A 19,750-nucleotide genomic window follows, 5' to 3' on the forward strand; every position below is an offset into this window, starting at 1 on the left:
ATTGCTGTAGATAATTTCCCTCTGTTTTTCTTCGTCTCTACTTCAAATAGGCATTTATCGCATTTGATTATTTATAGACAAAACAAATCTTAATAGCCCATCTTCTCTCTCTCCCTCTCGTTCGGCTCATTTCGCTCTATATAATTTCAGGTTGGATGACTCAACTGCTCTCCATCGATTCTCCTACATTTCGTTATTTCTAAACGTTGACATTTTGATTTGATTTTTTTTTATTGCAGAAATACATATGATGGGAGAATTACTGAAGGTGTTGTACATAGTGGTGGTTGACGAAGATCAGAAGCAGGAGACGTCGTCGTTCCGATACACGCGCTCCGTTCTTCAAAGCACTCTCCAACTCATGGGCTGCAAAGCTCGTCATGCCTTCAAGGTTTTTTTTTTACTTCTGGCAATTTCGTTGATTTCACTGAATTACGGTTTTCTTCGTATATATTAGTTCTTTTCTTTTTGATTGATTGATATATTATAGTTATAAAATAATAAAGTAAAAGTGTGGATGATGACTTGATAGATCTGGATTTCTTATAACGTCTTCTATAAATACCTTTCCAATTTTGCATGTTTTTTTAGCTATAATGCCGAGTCAATATACAAAATTTAACAATCTTTTTTCCTACGGTTTGTGAAAGAATAAGCATTCTGTCGTTGTCATAGAATTTTGACCGGATATAGCTTCTTATTCTACCTCTAAAACGAGGTGCTTGAATGGCTTAGTTTTTTAGGTTCCTATTTATTTCCGCAAAAGTTTTCACAATTTTGCAAATGGTCAAAATCAATTAAGATGGAATTAGCTCTGACCTGTTTCCATTTTTGTTGTCATCTCCGCGTTCTGAATCTTGTTCTACTTTGTGGTCCCTTTACGATCGAGTAATTTGCTTGGCTGATGATGTGCATGTTATCTGTTTTATTTTTGTTTGTGATTTACCTTCTGCTTCCTATTGGGAGGTAGAAGTCCTCATTATCATGCTCAGTGAGAGGGTGACACTTGAAACAATTACTTCATATATGTATGCACATTGAGTTTGGGGCTTGGTCATTTCCTCAATCTGAATTATTGTCTGCTTTTGTTTTATTCTGGTGTTGTTGAGATATGTCATTTCATATTTAATTTTCTAGCCTCACATTAGTGGTTTTTTCTCATGTTCCTTAGCTGTTATGGAAAGTAGATCCTTTTGCTGAATGCAGTCTTTGTATTTCTTACCAGATTAGCAAGAGAGTTTTTGAGTTGATAAGAAGGGAACCTTCTTACAACTCACTACTACATGGGAAAAGTGAGATATTCAATTCTGATGGGTTGAAAGGGAACACTGAAAAGAAAGATGTCTGTCCTACCTTTGATGATGCTTGTAGAGTGGAGGAAGGCAGCTGTTTAGCTTCTAACAACGATGGTAGAAATATACTTATACCATTCGAGCTGTACAAAAGGCGTACATCAGTAATTGTTGAAAGAAGAACTTTCTTAGATGTTGTCTGTGATGCTCTGGCTGAATATAAGTATGTTGGTCCAAACCAGAGGGCTGACCTGGTTTTGGCATGCAGGTATTGTATACATCTCATACTTAACAAAAGAAATTTCAATAATGCATGACAAATTAATTTCTTCTTGGCATATGCATATATTCCTCTAGATTTCATTTTTCTTGCAAATTTCTAGAGTTGATTATGGTTGCTTGGAGATGGGTATTTCACACTTCATGATTCTGTCATATTTGACATCACAATATCTTTCAGTTGATAGTCTACTCAAGCTCGATTTTCTCCATTATCACAAATATTCCAATTTTTTTAATGGAACATGTATTATCTCCCTTGGTAACTCTGTTAGGTTTTCACTGCAGAATCCGTGAGAGGAAGGAATCTGTTACTGTGTTGTTGTGTGGCACTAGTGGTTGTGGCAAATCTACTTTGTCTGCTTTGCTGGTATGTTTGTTATGCATAATAATGTTGGTTGGCTCTAGCGCTCCCAACTACATCTTCATGTAATCTTAGTGCTTTGGATCATGCCGTGCAGGGTAGCAGGTTGGGAATTACAACTGTGATTTCAACTGACTCTATTCGCCATATGATGAGGAGTTTCGTAGATGAGAAGGAAAATCCTTTACTCTGGTCTTCAACCTACCATGCAGGGGAGTGTTTGGATCCTGTGGCAGTTGCAGAAGCTAAGGCTAAAAAAAGAGCTAAAAGGTTGGCTGGCAATTCTCAGTCACCTTCTCAGAGTGAGCTAGCTGATTGTTCTTCAGGTGGAAAGTCTGATGCCCGACCAGTGGAGGGTGGTTCTACTAGTACCGAATTGATTGGCCCCAGACAGATGGCAGTTGAAGGATTCAAGGCACAAAGTGAAATGGTTATTGACAGTCTAGACAGACTAATTACTGCATGGGAAGAGAGGAAAGAGTCTGTAGTAGTCGAGGGTGTTCACTTGAGCCTTAATTTTGTTGTAAGTGGACATTTTTGTTGATTCCCTGCCATCTGATGTGTTCATTTCCCTCACCTTGTTTTTTAAAATTTATTTATTTTTCATGTGCAGATGGGGCTTATGAAGAAACACCTCTCAATCATACCATTCATGATATACATTACAAATGAAGACAAACACTTGGAAAGATTTGCAGTTCGTGCAAAGTACATGACATTGGATCCTGCTAAAAATAAATATGTGAAGTATATAAGGAATATCAGGATGATACAAGATTATCTATGTAATCGTGCTGACAAGCATTACGTCCCAAAAATAAACAACACAAACGTTGACAAAAGTGTGGCTGCCATACATGCAACAGTTTTCAGTTGCCTCCGTAGGCGTGAAGCCGGGGAGACACTCTATGATCCTATAACAAATACAGTTGCTGTTGTTGATGAGGAATACTGGAATCAGTGTGCTACCAATTCACTCAGCTCCAAGGGTATGTTTCAGTTGATCCAGAGGAATGATTCTTCTAGGCGACTAATGGCTCTTCTTAACATCGATGGATCTGTAGCAAAGGCTTGGTCAGTGGAATCCCTTGATAGTAATGGGATTCCATTGTATGGACCCTTAACAATTGGCAAGGCCGAACCTGTTAATCTTCAATTTGGTCACTATGGAATTAGTGCCTGGCCTAGTGATAGTGGAACAAGTCATGCTGGAAGTGTAGATGAGTCAAGATTTGATGGGATTGATAATGGAAGTAGATACCAATCTTCCTGCTGCAGCTCACCGAGGATGTCTGATTGTCCTTCAAAGGAGGTAGCATCTTACACAGTTCTTTTCTTTTAGTACTCTTTACCAGTGCTTGTAGTTAGCTTTGATGTGCAAATGTCAAAATAAAAAAGCTGAAGTCACTTTTTATTGCTGTTAATCTTAATTTATTATTGCTTTCTTATATTAGGCTCGGTCTATTGATTCTATTTTTATATTACAGTTAAAGGAGGAAAGTTCGGTGTATGGCAGCGATGAAGAAGTTGACGAACCACCTGAGGTGGACAGTGATGAGGATTTTAGTGATGAAGGTGATAAACTGCTCCATGAAGAGGTATGAACTCGTGTTAGACTCTCCAAAAGGTGAAAATATTTATATATCATTATGACATTGAATTTAAAGATTATTTGCAAAGGTATAGTAAACTGCTATGCAGTCATACCCAGTGTAGTTCTTGTTAGTTCATTTTATATGTAGTTTTTATCTACATTGTAAGCTTGTTTCATTGGTACATTTTACGAAAGTTGGATGACTGAAATGTCATTTGGTTCTGCTGTCTAATTAGTGGTCTTCAGGATGAAATAAGGTCTTAAATACTGCTTTAAGATTGTGGGAGGAGTTTTACTGATTTTTCTCTATTTCTGTTGTATAGGTAGGTTCTGTTGATGAAGGCTCAACAAAGTCAGATGAAGAGTATGATGACCTGGCAATGCAGGACGTGCAGGAGAGTGGCCACTGCTCAGATGAGGAAGAATTCCCTCGTGATATAGTAATACAACAGGAATTTGGATCTCTTCTTTGAAAGCGGAGCAAAGTAGTTTTCTGAGCCACTCTGCTCTTACTCTGCGATGCTTATGGAGAAGAATGACATGGGATTGTCACCTTTAGGCAACGTTCCAATGATGAAAGGCTCCCTCAGCACTCCAAGGTCGCGAAGCAATTTTGTTCATGTACCATTCCGTGGCTTGTAACCACTGGGTCACTTGAATTAAGTAGCTAACCCTGCCAGCCATTTTCTGCTCTCATTATACTGATGCTGTATGGTATTGTTGCATGACTGGGAAATGGCAATATGATGCTTCAATAGTGTGTTATTGCTTGTTGACAAATTCCATGAGCAAATTATGTACAAAGGCTTGTTTTGGCCAAGATCAAATCAGGGACACAGCACAATTAGCAAGCCTTCTAAGTGTGTATAGTTAAGATACCATTTTATCAGAAACTCATTAAGTGGGATGCAACAAGCATAATTAAGAACCTCTTAACTTCTCAAGTAGCTATTAACTGGAAGGAAAAAATTTCATCATGATCTTTGCTAAGGCAGATGAAGTGTCTTTGGCTGGCAGGACCAAACAACAAGGATTGAAGTATTGATAAACCGAACATCAAACGAGCAGAAAAAATTCTTTAAAAGTGGATATGCCCATTGACTAGGATGAAATAGTTGTACACATTTTATTGTAGAAATCTTTAGGCAGGAGAACCGCATCATCAAGAATCGAGTTCTATATTATCTTTGTATACATTTTGCATTGGAGCACTTCGATACATCTAATACACAATGCTCAACCAAATAAAGAAGTACCAAGTCAGGAGTAACATTGTGCATCTCATGAAGCATCAATATTAACTGATTGCAGATGTGAAGCTTACCGTCTTAGGGCATTTACCCCTTTTAATCATTATGTTCACCAGCATCTTTGCTTTCTCAGTCTGATTAGTTTCACACAATAGTTCTCCTATCTGATTACATAATGATACATCAGCATGAAATCCTTTCCTCTCCATCTCGATTGGCAACTCAAAAGCTTCATCAGCCATTCCATTCTGGCAAAACCTATTGATCAACATATCATACATAACCTTGTCCAACTCAATTCCATCTTTTGCATCTGTCTTTACATACTTCATCATCATCTCCATTCCTACAACCTTAGAATACCAATTTATTATAGGCCAATATGTATCCGCATTTGGCTTTACGCCTCTATTGCTCATTCTAATTAACAACAATAACACATTCTCTATTGATCCTAATTTACAATACCCATTTATCATCAAATTAAACATATAAGCATCAACTTGTAAAGCTTCACCATGCATCTCCATGACCAACCTTTCCGCATCTTCGATTTTCCCATAGCTTGTATACCCATGGATCAGAAATTTAGAAGTCTCCACATTAAAATCTACTCGTGCTGTCGTGACCGTCCCTTTTATGGGGCCACAACCGGGTAGGTACGCCAAGGCCAACCATGTATAGGGCCTAGTGGCAGGGTAGAATAAGTTTGTCCTCTTTTCAAGCATTTTAATGTTTTAGGTAGGCAGTGGGGGTATGACTTACTGTCCCATGTTCGAGCATTTCAACGTCTATAGGTAGTATTTCTGTTATTTTGTTTTTGCATATATGTAGGGGGTGGACAGTCGGCAGAGTTTGGGCTGATCCAAAGGTAAAGGTACGTGTCTTGTGAACATCATCGAGGGCCGCCCCTACGGCCTAATCGGTGGTGTGGGTGAGTCTTCTGTAACCCGATGTTTCTTTTATTAATAAAACATTTTTCTCTCGGAGAAGTCCGGGGGTTGAGGTGTGCATCCGCTATGCCCCACGGGCTCGGATTATTGGTCGAAGGACCATGTGGCTATAAAGATCTAACGCGATGTTTGTTTATGCTTGATCAGATCTACGAGATTAAGGCTGACTTGGTTGGGAAGCGTCCCTTTCGAGTGCCACACGGATTAGCAACCGAACCAGCTAGGCTAAATCCGTGACACTTGGTATCAGAGCACAGAGGTGCGTGTTCATTTACTAAAAGCACGGAGGTGCTCATTTTGTTGAGTAAAGCATGATAGTGCTTGTTACCTGCTTGTGGCACAGCTGTGCACAAGTGCTAAACCTAGCACAGAGGTGCTTTGCCTCAGGCCGCAGCACGGAGGTGCTCGGTCATTTGTAAAAGCACTGAGGTGCTTGATTTTAGATTGTAGCACAGAGGTGCTCAATCATTCCAATGCACAGAGGTGCCAGAATTTAGATTGAAGCACAGAGGTGCTCAGTCATAGTTGGCTGCACAGAGGTGTCAGTCCTCGATTGAAGCACAGAAGTGCTCAATCATCTTAGCTACACAGAGGTGTCAGCTCCCAGCTGAAGCACAGAGGTGCTCAGTCATTTTTTTTAACTGCACAGAGGTGTCAGTTCTCGATTGAAGCACAGAGGTGCTCAATCACTTTTGGCTACACAGAGGTGTCAGCTCTCGATTGAAGCACAGAGGTGCTCAATCGTTAATTCTAGCACAGAGGTGCTATGGATTCAGCACAGCGGTGCTCTTTTCCTTCCTAATTTAGGCACGATTGTGCTTATTTGTGTTGCAGGCATAGAGGTGCCAGCGAGTTACAAAGAATGGTTCACACACGAAATGGCGGAGCAACAAGCTCTCACAGAGGTGTAGAGCAGGAAGTTACTGAGCCGGTTGCACCGAGAATGGTTCGCACACGAAATGGCGGATCGACAAGCTCTCACAGAGGTGTAGAGCAGGAAGCTACCGAGCCAGTTGTGCAAGAGACTGGTTCGGTTGATCGAAGTAAGCTAGAAGAGATCGAAGCCGCACTAGCTGCCCTTAGAGCTCATATGATATCTGGTGATCGTATGAGGAGAGTAGAGGAGACCCAAGAAGATTTGCTCGAGACAGTGACTGATTTGGGCAATGAGGCAAGAGATGCCATAGGCGTGATACAACTTGGGTATGATAAGCTGAAGGCTCAAGTCAGTGTGCTTCAGGCAGCGGTAGCTAGTTTGACCGCAAACCCTATTGAAAGAGTGGGCGTACGAGCCAAGATCCCTGATCCTCAACGCTTTGATGGAGCGAGGGATGCTAAAGAGCTTGAGAATTTCTTATTTGACATAGAGCAGTATTTTCGAGCTATGCGCACGGAGTCTGAGGAAGATAAGGTGGCAATGGCTTCGATGTATCTAGGTGGCGACGCCAAGTTATGGTGGCGGTCCAAGTTCAAAGATGGAGTGTGCTCCATTACAACTTGGGATGCGTTAAAGAAGGAGTTGAAGACATCCTTCCTCCCCGAGAATGTTGATTACAACGCTCGTAAGAAGCTAAGGGAATTATCCCACACTGGGACTATACGGGAGTATGTGAGAGAGTTCTCACCTTGATGGGATATAAAGGATATGTCAGAAAGAGATAAGTTGTTTCATTTTCTTGAAGGGCTCAAGCCATGGGCTAGACTCGAGTTGCAGAGACAGAAGGTTCAAGATTTGACAGTAGCGATAGCTGCTGCCGAGTGCCTTAATGATTATAACGATCATCCTGGAAAGCGCAAGACGCCTTCTGTGAGTGGAGCTAACACCCAACAGGTTAGTGGGAACAAGTTGGCTCGAGGGGAGAAGACATCGAGTTGGGGAGCAAATAGAAGAGTCCCTGGAAGGGACCCAGCTCAAAATAAAGTCCCTACTGGTCCTGGATCGAGCAATGGAGGGAATAGACCCTCGTTAAGGTGTTTTCTTTGCAATGGACCTCATCGGGTTGCAGAGTGTCCACAACGAAGTGCTTTTAATGCCATGGTTGCAACAACAAAGGACGGAGAAAGAGTGAACGCTTCGATGGGAGATACTGAGCCTAAGCCGGCTAGAATGGGCTCCATCCGATTCATAACTGCATTACAGTCTCAGTTGAGTAACTTGAGGAAAGAACCAGAGAGGGGATTTATGTATGTGGACATCTCAGTAAATGGGAAAACCTCTAAAGCTCTAGTCGACACAGGGGCCACAGATACGTTTATCTCTCCTGAGGAAGCGGAGAGATGTAAGTTGATTGTCACCAAGGAGGTGGGACAAATGAAAGCAGTTAACTCTGCTGCTTCAATGATATGTGGAGGTGTGAAGAGGGTCAGTATCAAGCTTGGGTCTTGGGAAGGAAGTGTAGATTTCACTGTTTCCCATATGGATGATTTTGACGTGGTATTAGGGCTCGATTTTATGATGGCATCCCAGGTGATTCCTGTTCCGGCATCAAGTTGTTTAATGTTCATGGGGGAGCAGCCATGTGTGGTACCAGCTACGATTCTCCCTCGTCCTGGGAAGAAGATATTGTCCGCTATCCAATTTAAGAGAGGGGTGTAAAAAGGGGAGCCCTCCTTCTTAGTCTTTCCAATTTCCAAAGAGGATGACAATCTTGGCATGGTGCCCAGGAATGTTCAAGAAGTGCTGAGAGATTTTGAGGATGTAATGCCGGGTGAATTGCCGAAAGAGTTGCCCCCTAGACGGTTGGTGGACCATGAGATTGAATTAATTCCGGGAGTAAAACCTCCTGCGAAATGCCCATATCGGATGAGTTCTCCGGAGTTGGCAGAGTTGAGGAAACAATTGGATGAGTTGCTCCAAGCAGGATTTATTCGACCCTCGAAGTCACCTTTCGGGGCACCTGTGTTATTCCAGAGAAAACATGATGGGACTTTGAGATTATGTGTTGATTATAGAGCATTAAACAAAGTGACTGTTAGGAATAAATATCCCATTCCGTTGATTGCTGATTTGTTCGACCAGCTGAGTAATGCCAAGTATTTCACGAAATTGGATCTCAGGTCGGGATACCATCAAGTGAGAGTGGCCGAAGGAGATGAGCCAAAGACGACATGTGTAACTCGGTATGGAGCATTTGAATTTCTTGTTATGCCTTTTGGACTAACCAATGCTCCCGCTACTTTCTGCACTTTGATGAACCAGGTGTTCCATGACTATCTCGATAAATTCGTAGTCATCTACTTGGACGATATAATGATTTTTAGCAATTCTATAGAAGAGCACTTGGAGCATCTTCGGTTGGTGCTGACGAGATTACGGGAAAATCGGTTGTTTGTGAAGAAGGAGAAATGTGCTTTCGTCCAAACGCAAGTCCAATTTTTGGGCCACATCATTGAACGAGGGTGCATTCGTATGGATAAAGAGAAGGTGAAGGCTATCCAGGAGTGGCCGACCCCACAAAATGTTAGTGAGCTTAGATCTTTCCTTGGTTTGGCCAATTATTATAGACGATTCGTAGAAGGTTATTCTCGTAGAGTAAAGTTACTCACCGATTTGCTAAAGAAAGGCTGCGAGTGGGTTTGGTCCAAGGACTGTCAAGAGGCCTTTGACGATTTAAAGAAGGTTGTAATCAGTGAACCAGTGCTTACCTTGCCAGACCTGGAAAAACCTCTAGAAGTAGAGACAGACGCATCCGACTATGCAATTGGAGGCGTACTCTTACAGGACAAACATCCCGTGGCGTTTGAGAGTAGGAAGCTAAATGAAACTGAAGCGAGATATACGGCTCCAGAGAAAGAACTTCTCGCAGTAATTCATTGCTTGAGGATTTGGAGGCATTATTTGTTGGGTTCCAAATTTGTGGTAAAGACCGATAATACAGCAATTAGCCACTTCCTTACACAACCGAAACTAACAGCAAAGCAAGCTAGATGGCAAGAGTTTCTGGCCGAGTTTGACTTCAACTTTGAGCATAAGGCGGGGAAAAAGAATCAGGTTGCTGACGCTTTGAGTCGCAGGGCAGATTTGGCAGCACTCCGATGTGTGGCCCCTATATCCGCTAGTAGAGTGTCCAATGAAATTCGTCAGCTCCTTGTGAACTTTTCCAAGCAAGATTCGCAAGTGGAGGCCCTTATGGAGATGGTTAAAAAGGGTGTTTCGAAATGTTTTTGGATAGAAAATGGCTTATTGATGACAAAGGGGCCACGAATGTTTGTTTCTCGAGCTAGAAATCTACGACAAAAGCTGTTGAAGGAATGCCATGATACCCCATGGGCCGGGCATCCTGGTTGGAGGCGTACTGTTGCTTTGTTGGGACAAGGGTATTATTGGCCTCAAATGCGCCAAGATGTGATGGATTACACCAAGACATGTCTTATCTGTCAACAAGATAAGGTAGATCGACAGAGGACTGTTGGGTTGCTCGAGCCACTACCCGTACCCGCCCGACCTTGGGAGAGTATCTCCTTGGATTTTATATCACGCTTGCCTCGAGTAGGAGATCTTGGATCAATTTTGGTGGTAGTGGACAGGTTCTCGAAGTATGCCACTTTTATACCAGCATCAAAGTATTGTTCGGCGGAAGAGACTGCTAAGTTGGTGTTCAAACATGTGGTGAAATATTGGGGCATTCCTCAGAGCATAGTCAGTGACCGAGATGGAAGATTTATTGGGAAATTTTGGAAATGATTGTTCCAGTTATTGGGGACACAACTCAACTTTTCGTCGAGTTACCACCCTCAAACAGATGGTCAGACTGAGCGATTTAATGGACTCTTGGAGGAGTACTTGAGGCACTTTATTCAGGCCAATCAGAAGAACTGGCCTCCATTATTGGATGTGGCGCAATTATGTTTTAATTCACAAAAGAGTTCGTCTACTAATAAAAGCCCTTTTGAACTGGTGACAGGTCAGCAGCCAAGACTTCCTCACACTGTGGATGAGACCTCTCAAGGTAGATGCCCTCGTGCCTCAAATTTGTGGGGGTGGAAGCAGAATATGGAGATTGCCAAGGCTTACTTAGAGAAAGCAACGAAGCGTATGAAGAAATGCGCAGATCGTAATAGGCGAGACCTACACTTTCAGGTTGGAGATTTGGTGCTAGTCAAGTTGATGCCAGAACAACTTAGATTTTTGCGCCAGAGGGATCGTCGCTTGGTGCGTAAGTACGAGGGTCCAGTCTTAATAGTAGCAAAGGTGGGGAATGCTTCGTACAAAGTTAACCCTCCTACTTGGATGAGAGTTCACCCTGTCTTCCATGTGAGCAATTTGAAGCCGTTTCACACCGATCCCAATATCGATAATCAGAGTATGTCTGCTAGGGAGTCAATCGGCACACAACCACCCTCACAGCGTCATGTTGACGAGATTCTAGCAGGGAGAATTGTTAAGGTGGGTGGAAAGCAAAGACGGGAGTATCTAGTCAAGTGGGGAGGCTTTGATCAGGAAGAGAACACTTGGGAAAGAGAGTATGATCTCAGGGCATTCAAGCAAAAGATTGAAGAGTTTCAGGCCAAGCAGTCGACGAGGACGTCGACAAATTAGGTGGGGGAGATTGTCGTGACCGTCCCTTTTATGGGGCCACAACCGGGTAGGTACGCCAAGGCCAACCATGTATAGGGCCTAGTGGCAGGGTAGAATAAGCTTGTCCTCTTTTCAAGCATTTTAATGTTTTAGGTAGGGAGTGGGGGTATGACTTACTGTCCCCTGTTCGAGCATTTCAACGTCTATAGGTAGCATTTCTATTATTTTGTTTTTGCATATATGTAGGGGGTGGACAGCCGGCAAAGTTTGGGCTGATCCACAGGTAAAGGTACGTGTCTTGTGAACATCATCGAGGGCCGCCCCTACGGCCTAATCGGTGGTGTGGGTGAGTCTTCTGTAACCCGATGTTTCTTTTATTAATAAAACATTTTTCTCTCGGAGAAGTCCGGGAGTTGAGGTGTGCATCCGCTATGCCCCACGGGCTCGGATTATTGGTCGAAGGACCATGTGGCTATAAAGATCTAACGCGATGTTTGTTTATGCTTGATCAGATCTACGAGATTAAGGCTGACTTGGTTGGGAAGCGTACCTTTCGAGTGCCACACGGATTAGCAACCGAACCAACTAGGCTAAGTCCGTGACACTATGTTCATCAAACCTAACACTAAATCCAATTCCTCAAAGTCCCATCTTTTTGCACATGAATCTATCAGTGTATTATAAGTTATTACATTGCCTTTAATCCCTCTGTCGGACATCTCCTCCATTAACTCTCTACCTTTCTTTATATCCCCATTTCTACACAACCCATCAATCACAGATGTCAATGAATAAACGGAAATCTCAAGACCTGTTTGTACCATTTGATCAAAGAAATCTAAAGCCAACCCCAATTCATCAGATTTCTTAAGAGCATTTAAATGAACAGTACAAGTTCTCTCATCAATCTGAATCCCATTGTTCTTCATAAAATCAAAAGCCTTTGATGCCTCACTGAATTTCCTACTGTCTGAGTAAACTTTAAGCATTAAATTAAAAAAAAACTTTGAAATAACTTTAGACTTGACACATCAATTCTCAACAGCAGAGGCTATAACAAGAAAAGGGTACCTGAGATTCTCATCAATCGACACAGTTTTCATCATAGCTTCAGCATCAGCAAACAACCTAGCTTTTAGAAGCCTAGAAACAAGGGTCACGTGATCCTGAAGATCGGGTTTGAAGGAAAGCATAGATTGGTTCTTGACAACAAAGTTAAAGGAACGATAGCATTTGGAGGCTTTGAGATGTGGGTTTGTGAGGATGTCATGGAAAGTGGTGGAATTGAGATGGCGAAGAGAAGAGGCATCAATGGGCTTAGATGCCGTGAGGAATTGGGAGATAAGGTCCGGTAGGTGTTGGTAAGGTTTCGGAGAAAGGGTTGAAGCCGATGATCTCAGGGTTTTGAGAAGGCTTTGGAGTCATTTGGAGTTCGGAACTGGACTGCTCTACTCTTCTCAGCCCCTTCAAGCCAATTCTTCATTTGTTTTTACCCCAAACCCGGATTCTTAATATTTAGGTAAAGGCTTAATAGAAAAATAAGTTACACTTTGCCTCGAAAAATGTTTGCGGTGTGTAAAGATTTTTTTTAAAAAAAAATTGATGTTTAACAATTTTTTAATTACATTTTTTGGTGTATATGTTTATATTTTTAAAATTTTTAATAATAAAAATATTATTTTTAATAAAAAAACTTAATTTATTTATAACAAACCCCAAATTTTTCTTGAAATTATAAAAAAATTCTAAAAAATTAAAATTTCTCATTTCAATCTCATTATCAATCGTTGTCGATCATCTCCTACCACTATCATCATCGTCGAACGGTCACCCACCCGTTATCAACCACCAATTAATCAATCTTTACCCTTACCGTTACCCAAACCCCTTAAATCTCTAAAATCCCCAATACCATATTCTAACCTTTAAAATCTTAATCTCCACGATGGAACACCGGAGGAGCACCGACGGAGCGACGAAGAGGATGAGTTTTGAACGGAATTACACGGTGGTTCGAATGGTAGTGGTGGTGTGGCTTACAGATGTCGGGATTTGCCGAAATCGACAAAAAACAACGACAGTGGCTTAAAATCTGACGAATCTTTGAACATTTCTCCACATCAAACGGTGACAACATACGACGAAAGGTCGACGAAAATTTGATCAAGGGTCGACGTTGATGCTAATGATGACATTGGTGATAGTCACAACTTGCCGATCGAGAACCATGGAAGGGGAAGGGGGTTGTTGCACGTGGAGGGCTGTTGGGTTTTTTTTAATAAAAGAATATTTTTTAATTTTAAAAAATAAATTCTCAAAATTACGAGAGTTTGACACGTGTCACTTAAGGTTAAATTTAACGGTGTTACGGTCCAGATATCTAAGTGTTCCGATGAAAACGTTAGACATCTAATTTTAGCGAAAAATTCTTTAAGCACTAAAATACTTTTCGAGGCAAAGTTCAAACACTTATTTTTCTATTAAGCCTTACATAAAAGGCAAATCCATGTAATTTTAAAAATAATAATGTGACTATCATATTTTTTTCTTTTAATGTAGTCATTCAGCTAAAAAAAAATAAACTCAATGTAGTTCTTTGACCAATGTTTTTTGTCGTTTGACCGTTAGTGCTGACGTAATAGTTCACGATACTGATGTGATAATTCATCTGTCATGTTTAAGTTAACTATGTTGTTATTTGTCACGTTATTAATCAACATGGACTGTCACGTTAACATTTTGAACTACTACATCAATAACGTAACAATCAATGATGAAAAAAATTGATCAAAGTGTCATATTAAAATTTTTTTTAAGAAAAGAACTTTGATACTTTTATGAGGGACACAATTTTTTTAAGTACAAAAGCCTCTTGTAATTTTTATCCTTAATATTCAAAAATTAATTACTTTGAATAAAAACATTAAAAATACTATTTCTATACTTCTAAGTTTTATTTTATAAATGTTATTGTTTTATTTTATTTAATAAAATATCAATTTTTATAAAAAAATAATTGATATTTTCGTAACATGATTCTATCTTATTTGTGTAAGATTTTTTTCAAGGTTGAATTTATCATCAACTCTTCAATTGATGTTTATTTAGTTATTTTACTGATTTGGTCCTATGTTACATCTTTTAATTATTTTTTATTGAAAGTTACTTGTAATTATTTCATATATGATGTACTTGAATTGTGGTAAACTCAATTTTCAATGTGATGTTATATTCTATTGTTATTTAATGTTGATGTACTCATTTTCACTGTTAAATGTTAACAAGGATCTTATTTGTATTTTTTTAAAAATGAAGAGCATAACACGAAGATTTTTCACGAGGTCACTCGGTCTTATTTTTACTATTCAACTGTTAGTTTATATTTTTCTTATAGTTTTAGATAAAATAATTGGTTAGTATAATCATGGTTTTTAGAATCGGACCGGTCAGCGAACCGGCCGTGCTACCGGTTCACTGATTCAACAAGTCGAACCGGTCAGGTCGGTCGAAAGAACCGGACGATGTCATAATTAATTAATTATTTAAAAAATTAAATAAAATATAAAAAATATTTAATAAAAAATAATTTTTTATATCAAAAGTCATATTCAAAGCAAGTTATAACATATATAAGTTAAAAACCATAAAATCAAGTGAAACAAAATGATTCAAATCAACTATAACATAATATTTAAGGTAAAACATATTAAATAATAAATATAATTATATAACTATAATCAAAAAATAAATTTGCGCTAAAAAAATCATAGCAAACGATGTCATTTGGTTTAATTTTTAAAAAAAAATCTCACATGGCTAAGAAACATAGAAGAACATCACAAAAGTCTAAAGAGTAAAAATATGAAAACAAAACAATCTCGTATGTCTAAGAAACATAGAAGAGCAACTGATTTATATAAATAATAGAGGTAATTTGGCATTCAAAATCATGGTGCCTTTTGGTGAGCAAAGAGCAAACTATTCTTTCGCTTCAATCGAGCTTGAATTTCAGGCTTCAATCGAGATTCTAATTTTTTTTTGAGTTCGAGCATTTTTGAGTTCAAGTTTCAATATTATATTTTGAGTTCGAGTTGAACTTGATAATTTTTAGCTCGTGAGTTTTTGAGTTCAAGTCGAGCTCAGCAATAATCGAGTTCGACTCGGCTTATTTAACAAACGACGTCGTTTGATTTAATTTTTTTTAGAAAAAAAAGAACCGGTTCGAACGGTTCACAGCCGGTTTAGCGGTTCCTTCCGGTTCACTAGTAGCGGTTTAATCGGTGTAGAATGAACCGGACCAAGTAGCGATTCCCGGTTGAACCGACCTATTTGGTCGGGTTTTCAAAACGCTGAGTATAATTGATGAATTTCAATACGATAAAGCATTAACTTTTGAATTCTTAGACATTTATTATATTCTTTTTTTTATTTAACATAGTTAACTGTGATTATTATTTTTAAAAAAATATTTGCTTATGGTTTATAAATAATAATAGTGTGAAATTGAATTGAGGTGTCTTCTCACTTGTCAGCATGGTTGGGCTGTTGCACCTTGGTTTGTCCTACTACTTGTGGCTAAATTTTCAGAATGGTGCTAAACGATTGGTTTATTGTCCTCAATTAATTCATCAGCTAATATACGAAAGATCTCATTCCCAAGACCCAGCTGCTGGGCCTTAACTTGCATGTCTGCCACTTAAAGCTTAGGATCACATGAACCAGATAACAACATTTTTGGGACCATTCAACAAAACCTGTAAATTTGCAGAACACCAGAGATAAAGAAGCGACAGCCTGCTTTAAATGTCTAATCCCATTTTTCATTCATCATACCTGGTGGGCTCTAAGTAGGAAACATATTCCTATAGTTAAGGAAATATAACAGATCCATTTGTATTTTTTTTGTTGCAGCTTCATTTCCAACCATCACCTGTTATCATGCACTAAGACTTCTGTGGTTCCTTAATCCACAGAAGAAGAATAAGAAAATATCACAAACATTTCATAGTTTTCCTGTAATTTGCCCTAGATTAAGATCAGTTATTGAGATATATATGAATCATCCAGCTTTCAGTGAAGTTTCTGAAACGGAGTGAAGATGTCGAGTCATGCTTTGAAAACAATAAGAAACGACTAAAACATAATTATTGAAGAAACACCTAAATGAAAACTTGGATGGAAGCACAACTTCCATCACAGCAGTAGTTCTGCAAAACAACCGACAATAAAAATAAACTATTGTAAGTTTATTAGCTGCCAGCCTATTACACGACATGACTTGGAATCTCGGAGCAAGTATGTATGTGTTTTACCAAGTAATAGGGCCATGTATAGAGAAATCATTACTATCAAATATTTTGTTGAGAAAAGTACTAATGTTACATTCGACTCTTATCAGTTTGATCCCATAATACTAGTTATGTTTAATTCAATTTGGTTCCTATAGCTAAGAGAAGATAAAATTATGCCTTAGGCATACACTTGTCTGGAGAACAGATTATCATTCCAGAATTCCAGATCATGTGCATGAAAATAATTGATACGGAAAATATCCATCCATATGTGATATATATCTCAAAGAATGACTAATCGAATAGAGATAAAAGTATAACAACGAACAAGCTTTGAGTTTGCAAACCCACATATTTAGTGAGAACAGTAATATAAATAAATGCATATATAGTGCTTCCTGTTGCTGCATGTGTACTAGCTGCAGCCATTGTACTGTATGATATCTATGCATCCTTTGTCAATCTTTCTTTTGGAGTATTGATGATGATACTTAGTTCATGATCATCTGATGAATTGAAGGATGAAATAATTACCAACCACCTTTTTCTCCCAGCTAAAATTTCATTCTATTAAGCTAATGAAAACGGTAGAGGACAAGTCCAAGAATAACATTGATCTCAGATTACAGAAGGGAAAACCATTTTTCTGAGTACTACTCAAAACAGTATAGTAAGAGTAGTTTCATTTGATGAGCTAGAATTTCAGAACAATTTTTCTCAGGCAAGTATTTCCATTGATTGCAAGTTTAAAAGTTCAGAATTTTTCATCGAGTACTTGTAAGCAACATTTTGACCGACAACCTAACGGGGCATGGTTAAAGCTCTTTATTCACAATCACACACCTCAAAGGTAGGGTTCGACTTCTAGGTCTGTCAATGGTGTCTCCTTCCCAAAAGTTATAACAGACCAAAGTAAAGTTGATAATGATAACAAATTTTAAGTATATACCGTTCAGGAAAGCCATAACAATTGGAGAAGCAAAGGGAACTTATTTAGCTGATAGGTGGAGGATGATGAGTTGATGCAGTCACATACTCAAGGGGGAGAAGCAAAGTGAGCTTATTTAACCGATTAAAGATTGGAGAAGCAAACAAAGGCAAAGGCTCAAGTTCCAAGACAGACATGTTACAAAGTTCCACTTATAATATGACTATTTAGTATTTACACCGAAAACCCAGAAAGTTTGAACCCCAAAAAAGAAAGGACACCTGAAAGATTTTTCTGCTATGAAACTGACTCCAAGAGACACCAGCAAAAACTTGTCTAGTATGTGATGTGTTGAGAGCTTAATGAAACCTATAAGCCTAAACCCCATTTCTAAAACGCAACTTAAAGACGTAGTACCATGGTATTTTCTTCTCTTAAAGCTTCGTTTCTCTTTAAAGAAGAACAGACTGTAAAAAAAGGATTTTCCAGAACTAGTAACTGATAATACGGGTATATCGTAGATCTTTGTAAGAGTTTAGATAATCAATAGTGGGCCAAACTTTTCGTATCAGTTTGGCTTACAATTAATGCAGTAAAGAACTAAGCTGAAAGAAACCATGGGTATATGCCATTAATATATATACGAGTACCTACAGCTTGGAAAGTGATAGAGGCACACAGATATCCATAACTTTTTAGACACTCGAATCATCACTTTCATGAACAAAGAAGCAAATTTAGACACTTGTATGGAAAAAAATCTGGGTTACGTGTATAATTGAAAGGGATGAGGAATCGGTGGGACTGAATAGTCTTGAAATTGATCACAGAGAAAGAGACAACATGTTGAGGGTCCAAGTTGCAAGGATGCGTCTCTGGCGGATGGTCCACCAACAAGAGGGGATGGTTGATTAATGCCTATCAAACACAAAACATTGGCATTTGGCAATGGCAAACTATCAATAATGTGACATGTTCCCACCACCATCTCTCTTCCGCATTTGAAGCTCCGGACATCAGTTCCAATTTTCAACGATCTACTGATTCTACAGATAAAATCCACTTGGATTCGTCCACAAAACGTTTGTTTCTTTTAACAAGTGTTTAATCAAATACGTTTTTGAATCTTTTCCCTAGTGAGACGGAGGACAAAGGTGGTGGAAAGAACCAAACAGTTTGCAGTGAGCTATTTAGCTGATATTATCAAATCCCAAAACCAAACAAATCTAATATATACCTCCCTTTTCCCAGAGTTTCTGCTGTAAACACTCTTGAAAGTTTGCACATCCGCTGGCAAGTAATATCTTGAACGAAATAAAAAAAATCAAAGATTTGCAAAGTAAAAGAATGGATCTAATTTCCTTTTGTGGGAAGAAGCAAAGATAAAGGAAAGAAACGGATTAATGATAAAAGTTCACCTTTTTGGCATAGCAGGGCATAGTCCGTTCTCCATGAAAAAGGTACCCATTTCCACTGTAGCCGCTTATTGGATTTAGAACAACAGTCATAGATCTGCAAGCCAAAAACCTTTGGAAACACCCTAGGTAAGCCGACACTTCATGGGGATATTAGTTAAAGATTAACCCCATGAAATTAAGATTGGTATAAAAGAAAATAACTCTGACAACAACAGAAAAAGAAGAAGAAAGAATCAACTGGATTTTGTTGAGAAGTGCAAAACAGTACATTTTGTGTATAGTCGTTTATTGCCGATGCAGCATCATCAAGATTCTCACTTTCAAACATCTTTGGCGATGAAGTTTGGAAGGGGAAGAAGGGTATTATCATCACCACCGTGCATTTGCATGTGAATCTTGATGGTGCCACATCCGCAAACAACGACTGTTTATCTATCTCTCCCATATCCATTACTACACATACACACAGCCATATAGAGAGAGAGGCATATAAAGGGAAACGAGAGAAAGATTCCGAGTTGAGACATTTGAGAGTGACCCAAAAAGGAAACAGCATCGAAAATTTTGGATTTGGAAAACAAAAACCCTTTGGTAGCGTTTATTTAGAATTTGTGAAGGATTAAAAATCTGTGAAAGAATTAGAATCTGTCAGGAATTAGAATCTAATTCTATATTCTGTATGATTGGCAAAAAATTGAATTGAAATCTAATTTCATATTCTGTTCAGATGAATTTGATTTTAATAATGTAAAATGATAGTATTACCCTAAATTATTTTTTTTGCTTAATTTTAGTTTGTTTTATAAATTACATGTAGCAATATATTATAAAAATTTTAAAAAAATAAATTTTAATTTTATTGA

General features: G+C 38.9%; 1 protein-coding gene and 1 pseudogene across 1 annotated transcript; one reads left to right on the forward strand and one right to left on the reverse strand.

Annotated features, from left to right (window-relative positions):
- Nucleotides 1–247: 247 nt before the first annotated feature.
- LOC120148350 (P-loop NTPase domain-containing protein LPA1 homolog 2-like) lies at nt 248–4,309 on the forward strand. The gene is made up of 7 exons (XM_039161507.1): nt 248–391; nt 1,226–1,560; nt 1,860–1,941; nt 2,033–2,458; nt 2,549–3,247; nt 3,423–3,533; nt 3,853–4,309. Exons 1-7 carry the CDS (start codon nt 248–250, stop codon nt 4,000–4,002), a joined length of 1,947 nt encoding a protein of 648 aa, XP_039017438.1. The 3' UTR covers nt 4,003–4,309.
- Nucleotides 4,310–4,723: 414 nt separating this feature from the next.
- On the reverse strand, nt 4,724–19,338 carry LOC120148391 (annotated as a pseudogene).
- Between the last annotated feature and the right edge of the window lie 412 nt (nt 19,339–19,750).

Source organism: Hibiscus syriacus, unplaced genomic scaffold (genome assembly GCF_006381635.1).
Source record: "Hibiscus syriacus cultivar Baekdansim isolate YM2019G1 unplaced genomic scaffold, ASM638163v2 tig00110956_pilon, whole genome shotgun sequence".
In the NCBI taxonomy this organism is placed as follows: domain Eukaryota; kingdom Viridiplantae; phylum Streptophyta; class Magnoliopsida; order Malvales; family Malvaceae; genus Hibiscus; species Hibiscus syriacus.